The 7,591-nt window shown below is 43.5% G+C and overlaps 1 protein-coding gene across 1 annotated transcript in view; it reads left to right on the top strand.

Annotated features, from left to right (window-relative positions):
- The window catches only part of TTC7B (tetratricopeptide repeat domain 7B), a 209,615-nt gene that overhangs the window by 100,504 nt on the left and 101,520 nt on the right, over positions 1-7,591 (top strand). The window contains exons 10-12 of the mRNA XM_025042114.1: positions 4-80; positions 1,921-2,038; positions 4,242-4,299. Coding sequence (XP_024897882.1) covers positions 4-80; positions 1,921-2,038; positions 4,242-4,299 — 253 coding nt within the window. The remainder of the gene's footprint in view (positions 1-3; positions 81-1,920; positions 2,039-4,241; positions 4,300-7,591) is intronic.

The following is a 7,591-nucleotide window of genomic DNA, read 5'->3' as shown; positions in this document are numbered from 1 at the left end:
AAGAGTGTATCCGCCTGAAGCCCGACGACGCCACCATCCCGCTCCTGGCCGCGAAGCTGTGCATGGGCTCCCTTCACTGGGTGAGTAGGGCTGGGCCTGCGCCCCCGGCCCGGGCTGCCAGCCTTGTTCATTTCGGGGTGCTGAGGAAAAGCAGTAGCGACTCACCAGCTACGCAATCACAAGGCTCTTCAGAGGCCGCCTCGGGCCTCATCCCCACCCCCCAAGGACCGAGGGGGGTCCGTCTGTCCCCGGGGACGCCACGTTTTCCTTTTTCCTGGGAATCTGCCGCAAAGGTAGAAAGGATGAGATAGAATTGGAATTCACACTCGTATTCGTCTTGCTGTATGAAGGTGACGCTGGGTGGAAAAGACATGTCACCAAAGGGTTCGCTCTCAGCCGGGCCTGAGGTTTGCGGGAAGCAGAGTCGCTGTCCAGCGGCTCCCGGTGAACCTCGCGCTCCTCATTGTTCTTCCCTCACGTTGAATTTGGGAGAAGCCTCATTTGTAACAGTTTTAGTGCCTCGAAAATATGCCGCTGGAGGAGAAAATAGAGAAACTCAGAGTAGTTGCTGAGATGGTTGTATAGATAATTCCCACATACGATGGAGTTTTAATTTCTTTAACTTCACGTCAAGATTAGTGATAAGAGGAATTTACTCAAAGGACTGAAGTGCCATGCTAAGGTTTTTTACCATTATGGTCCTTACTGCTTGATCTTGATGTTGTTGTTGTTGTTGTTGTTTGGGGTTTTTTGTTTGTTTGTGTTTTGTTTTGTTTTTTTCTTTCCATTTATTCTCACCCAGCAGGACAAAAGTAAGCCTTATGAAGGAAGGGTTCTACTTGTGTTGGATTTTACTTTGTAAAATGCGGAAGAATAGGACGTTTTGAAAGAGGAGGCTGTCACCTGAAACACACAGCTGGCAAGGGGTTGTGTGGTCCACGCAGGTTTTGACAATTAGGTGCCACAAGCGAGGGAACGATGCTCCGGAAGTGGGCGAAGGAGTGGACCAAACCCTTTATTTTTCAAAATGCCAGTTTCTGTGACTCTGCTACACTCACTCCAGTTATGGCAGTGTTCATTACTGTAACGCGTATATCTCTAACGCCTACAATAAACCTGACTTTTTTTTCCTTAAAGATGAGAGTAACAAATCTTTTCTGTATACATATTTTTTTTACATTTTTATTATTAAAACTTCCAAACACCACAGAAATAAAGAGCATAACGAACTCCCATGTACTGTCACCCAGCTTCAAAAACATCAACATTTGCCATTCTTTGAAGGAATAAATCTTATTATTTTTGCCTCTAACGAATTGTGCAAAATGTCTCATTGTGGGTGTAGTTTACAGGTGCACATTTTCTCATTGGAATCTGATGATGCGAGGTCCATGTGCTGTGCGTTGTAAAATAAATAGATGGAGTTTTGCCATTTTTAACAATTTGTGTTAAAAATCCAAGCGTAAATGGATTCGTTATGTTGTAAAAAAAAAAAAAAGAAAGAAAAAAGCAAGAAAAGATCCAAACACAAAACATTTCAAGAACTTTATTATATATATAATATATATTACATATATAATTCAACTTCTGAATATCTAGCACAATCTGATTACTGAACCAATCCGTGAAAAATAAAGATGAAAAGGTTAAGAACCCCACCAAGAATGAAAGTGACTTTGGAAAAGAAGGCAAAAAAAAAAACATAAGGAAAACTTTAAAGAGAAAAGGGAAGGTGGGAATCCTGGGGACTGTTACAGAGGTTCAAATAAAGAAGACAGAATCGCCAGAGTGGAACTGGAAAATCTGGGAGTTATTTTCACAGTGACTCATCAGAAATCTGTTTTTGGCAGCAGATGCTTATGGGAACTCATGTTAGAAGTTCTGCAGGTTGTTGTGTTTTTAACTTGTCTGGTTTTTCAGTTGGAAGAGGCTGAGAAGTTTGCCAAAACTGTCGTCGATGCAGGAGAGAAAACGTCAGAGTTCAAGGCCAAAGGCTACTTAGCTCTGGGGCTCACATACAGTCTGCAGGCCACTGACGGTGAGAGAAGCCTCCCCCCCAACTTCCGCCCCTCCCCCCACCTCCCCGCCACTGCCACCACCACCACCACCACGGGAGCTGCTGAGTCACAGGGCTGTGCGGCTGTCTGCACTGCAGATTCCCACCTCCCTCTGTCTTTGTAGGGAGTGTAAGCTGGGTCATCCTGGTGCCATCCTGTGGGGCCCCTGTGCTGCTGTCCTCTTTGCTTGGACTTCTTGGAGAATGGGAGGGAAGGGACCAAGGCTTTGTGCTCGGGTTCCCAAGCCCTCTTCCAGGTGCATTGGGCTGGTGGTGCACAGGTGACCAGCTGGCAGCCGTAGGGCATCTGCTGAGAGGTGCGAGGCAAGCAGGGGCCTTGAGAGACGATTCACCCAGCCCTGCTGTGCCTGCCTCTGCCCCAGCGTTGGGCTGGGCTGACCCGGTGTGAAGGGATGATGGATCTTAGTCACAGGACTATAGAGGAGTTCAGGGCCAGCCTCTTCCCGGAAGCTTCCCCTTGATTGGTCAGTACCTTCCCCTTCTCCATTTTCCCCTTCTACATTTTAATTCAGAGATATGTACATGCGAAGGGCATCAGCTCACCAAATACCCATGCAGTGATATTGTACGTTTTGGAGATAGTTTGAGTGTTGGTGGAGGGGCTTCTGGCTAAGAAATATTTCATATACTTAATGACGTTTTCAGTTACATGTTTGCAGAAAGTGTAAATTGATACATCGTTTTTCTGAACTCTACTATTCTTTTAACATTTATCGTTAAATATAACAAGAATATTTAAAAATTCTAAAACAAATGTATAATTTAATGAATTAATATAAAGCGAATATCATTGTAATCACTACCCTGCTCAGGAGACAGAACCTTGCCAGCCCCCCAGTGCTCTTCAGGTGTCACTTCCTGCCTGCCGGTCCCCTGAAGAGAAAATGCATCCCCACTTTAATTGTACTCACTTTCTTTTTCTTTCTTTAGACTTTTGCTATAGTTTTTGTTTGTTTGTTTATTTTGTTTTTTGTTTTTACAAATTATCCTAAATCTTTCTTCTCACTACCTTAAAATTTCAAAGACCCTGAAGAAGTTTTGTGTATCAGTTGATTTTTAATAATGGATTTTTTGCAAATTTTTCATATACACATGATACGGTAGCAATACCCAGCACATTGTTTTAACTATAGCAGACTTCTAGTGAAGTGTAAATTTAATGCCATGTATTTATCCATATAGATTCTCAGTTTGGACTCTGCCCCTAATTAGTCCTGTAACCTTGGGAGAATCGCTTGGCCCTGCTGCTGGGCTTTGTCTTGTATTTATGGTTCAGAGGGGCCACCTCCGTGGTTCCCTGTAGCTTGGTCACTGTTGTTCTGTCAGCCGTGGGCTACAGCCACTCTTGGCTCTCTGGGGCAGGCTGCCACCATTCTCAGTGTGATGTCAGGATGGGGTCTGCCACTTTGGCTTTGCTAGATAAGGGCCACCTCCAGTTCCCACCACAATCAGATTCCTCCAGGACTTTTTGTCTTGCCCCAGTAAAAAGTACCTTTTTAGTTCTATGACAGACTCAGAAGGGATCCATTTCTTCCATGCTCTATACAGGAGAAGTGTTAGCTCACAACAACATGGCCTCACATTTTCAAGCTGATTTTCCAGTTCAGCGTTAGATTTATCTGGTCTATCCCTAGTGTTCGTATCAAGGTGTTAAAAGTCCTGGCCATTGCACAATGTGACTCAAACTGGCCTTTCATAGCATCGAGCTAGTGCCCTTGGCCCAGGATCATGGCTTCTCAGTGCCAGAAGGACCTCTAATTCAATACCGTGGATGCCCGATTCTTTTCTGTGCCATCCTGGTCGAGCTGGTCCTCACCCAAGAGCTACATGCCTACTCTTGAGAAAACAGACATGCTCCTCTTTGGAGCTCCCAGCTGGTCTTTTGTCGACGGCCCCCTATGCCTGGGGACACCAAGAGTGACCATCCAACTCACCGCATCCCCCAAACATCGTTCCACAGTTACATCCAACACGTGCAAGAGCCTGGCTTGGTCTGGGCTTCGTTTCCCACCTTCGGCAGTGCCCGAGACAGGACTGGGCCCGTAGGCACCTGGAATTTGTTGTTTTCAATCCAACTGAACATATAGGTTTTGTGATGACTTTTGTATTTGTCAAAAATTCCCTGATCTCCCATGCCACTGACTAATTGAACCCTTTTCCTCAGCTTCTTTGCGTGGGATGCAGGAGGTCCTGCAGAGAAAGGCGCTTCTTGCATTTCAGAGGTGAGTGGGAGTTCATCTTTTCACTCGGCTGTACATAATGACACCAAAGCATGATAAGTATAAAAAGAAGAGATATTTATAAAGATTATGTAAACAGTGTTTTACCCCTGGGAGTTTTTCGTTTTGAGCACTGAACATACGATATCAAAACTTGCTGCATCATTTGTTGCCATGTAACTCTGCATTCTTAATCTGTTCATCCATTCGGGTACATTTTATTCATTCCTAATAAAGCGAGTTCAGCTCTAAGAAAATAGACACTTTGTATGTCTAGGGAGATGATTCCTTTTATTAAAGACATTTGTCATCATCTAGAAAAGGGATCATTCTTTGCAAGTTTTTTTAAAACCTGTCAAGCTGCAGATTTTTATATTAAAAAATGAAAAATCCAGATTTTAGGACAGTCTCTGAAATACTATGTTAAGATAGTCAGGCCGGCAAGTCACCCCCCGCCCTAACCCCAGCCATGCTCCATAATGCCTTGTGCTCGTCTCTGTCATTATTACCTTTCTTATAATTTGGGGAACGCTTTTTAGTTAGAAAAAGCTTGAATGTCTTAGTGTTCTTTCATATCCCTATTTTGACCTCATCCTCACTCCCACACCCATAAGGTAGACAGAACGGGTAGCATGTTTACTGCAGAGAAGGGACTGAGGGGTGGGAGTGAAAAGAATTGCAGAGTCACATACCTGTTGAAGTCGAGGTAGAATCAAGGTCTCCTGATTCTAACCCAACTTTTCTGGTACCTACTGTATACCACACTGCCTCATTTTATTCTAATTGCAGGTATAATAAATCACTAAAATGAATTGGTGCTTGAAAACATAGCCCCATGATGTCAAACTTATAATTGCTATTGAGCCTTTCACTTTAGATATATCTGAGTTACATTGATTCCTTGGAATAGTATTAGAAACTGAGTTACTGATACCAACATTTCATGAGGACCTCTCAATACCTAAAACCTCTGTTAGATTTCTTTCCTTAGAACTGGGTTGCCTATAGGCACGTGTTCCTTCTTTCATGAAATCTTTATCACTTGGTTTCGGTTCTTCTGAAGCCCTTTCATCTCATTTATTTCTGTTTCCTGGCAGGCTTGCCGATAGCATCTTCACCTTGCCAGTCCCAGACTGACATGACAAAAACTACCAATCGACATCTGTAAACAGATCTATCTCGGTGCTAAGTAAGCTTTGGTTGATGTTCTTCAGCACGGAGTGTGGAAAAAGCATTTCCATTTCAGACGATTTGGAGTTTTAAATTCCTCAGTCCTAGTTTGTAAAACCCACATGCGGGTGCCTAAGAAAGTGATCATTACATCTGTTTCACTTGTCTTTAAATCAGCACATCTCACTGGCTCTCTAAAAACAGCCATAGCGGTGGTCTGCCTTGGGCCACCGGATTTGTAACTTCATGTTATATAACAGCTGTTCCAATGGCCTGAATTCCTTTTTGCTCCTTTTACTTGAGTTTTAATTCAAAGAGATTTTAAAATATTAGTTCACGTGGGAATAAAGAGTCATAACATCCTACTAACCTACAGGATTTATTGAGGAAGGCTAACTTAGATTAGTTTTTGTGTGAAATAAAGAATATTTTTTAAAGAAATTCAACTGTTTTGTTTCAAGTACACGTTAACTAGGACTATTCTAGTGCACTGCGGACTTTACAATCTGTGAGGGAAAGATTTTAAACAAAAAAAGTGATTTGTATTACTTCTTAAATGTAAATGGATATTTAAAAAGTATTGAGAAATACTCTTTTTTACTATTTATTTGAAATCTCCCCCACAATTCTTTTTATACTATTATTTGGCAATTTTTTTTGTTTGTTTCAAAAGAAAATAGTATAACTCAAAAAGCGGTGGGGTTGCAGATATATCATGTAAAAATTAACTCTTAATTATGCCTGGAGTCAGAATTCAGAAAGATGTGCTCGCGGGTGGGTTCAAAAAAGTGATTTTGAAAGGCATCCTGGTTGCATTACTGAATCTTGAGACCCTTTGCTGTTAGTACATTCATAAGCTCAGCCTCGACAGCTGAAGCAATTCATTTGCCCCGTACAAAAGCATCATGAAGGAAAACAGTGTTGTCTGCAGAGCTCTCTGAAGATGCAGCATTGATCTGCGTGGCTGTTTCTGTGACCTCTCACTTCTTGCAGAGGAAAGCAAACCTGGAAAGAGATGAGAGAGCTTGTTCAGTGACTTGACCCCCAGCGTGCAGAAATCTGGGCTGCTCCATGAGGAAGAGGTGGCATGGTGTCATTTGTGTTTATCACCCAGTGTGATACAGTCTCAAGTTATTGTCCTCTCTCGCTTCTCGCTTGAGTTTTAAGTTTGAATGTGGCCAGCCATCCCGGTTTGTCGGGAACTAAGCTGTTTCCCAGAGCAGGGAGCTTTCAGTGCTAAGCCCAGGAAAATCCTGGGCAAACCAGGACAAGTTGCTTATTTTATGTGTGTAACTAATGGGAGGTTCCTGATTTGTACATGTTTTCCTTTGCTAAATAATACACCAACCACATGTCCACTGTAATCAGGACTAAAGGGGACTTGAGGAGAATTGGCTGAATAAGGCAGCAGTGTGATATGGTGGAGAGCCCAGGCCTCAGAATTTCATTTCTAGCTGTCTCTTTTGCTGGTTGTTCTTGGACAAGATGCTACATAGTAGATGCTTCAGAAAGTATAGTTATTATTACTACAAAGTATGTGTCTTACAGACCAGGATCAAAATGGATCAGCCTTCTCTGTATTCTTGGTTCAGCTCTAAAGGATGTTGGAACCAGAGTCTAGGAGAGCACTAGGGTCCAAGGTATCCTGGGTTCCAGCCAAATGGTCTGGGAGGCCCATCCCATGCTCTCCAATAGCAGCTGGCATGCCCCTCACTGCACCCTCTGCATGGTAGTCATCACTTGAGGCAGAAGGGATGCTCCTTAAAGATAGGCACTTATACGATTCCTCTCCAGGCTCCTCAGAGGCTGGCACAGGCCTGGCATTACAGTAGGTACCAAATAATGTGGGTGGGTGGGTGAGTGAATGGATGGATGGAGGGATGGATGGATGGATGGATGGATGGATGGATAGATGGATGGATAGATGGGTGGATGGGTGGCCTAGGGAGCCAGCAGTCCAACAATTCTTTCCTTATGGATGAGAAATTAAACTAATGGATGCGGAGGTGCTTTGTGAGCACTTTGTGAGCATCCTCGTGGTGACATGTTTAGGTCTCTGGGTTTCTCTTAGCAGCTCCGCCCCTCGCCCATCGCCTGCAAGTGGAGTTTATTGGGCTGCTTTACA

Source organism: Pteropus alecto, unplaced genomic scaffold (genome assembly GCF_000325575.1).
Source record: "Pteropus alecto unplaced genomic scaffold, ASM32557v1 scaffold8, whole genome shotgun sequence".
Taxonomy (NCBI): domain Eukaryota; kingdom Metazoa; phylum Chordata; class Mammalia; order Chiroptera; family Pteropodidae; genus Pteropus; species Pteropus alecto.
The sequence above is the reverse complement of the archived record's forward strand: the minus strand, read 5'-3'. Positions and strand labels throughout refer to the sequence as shown.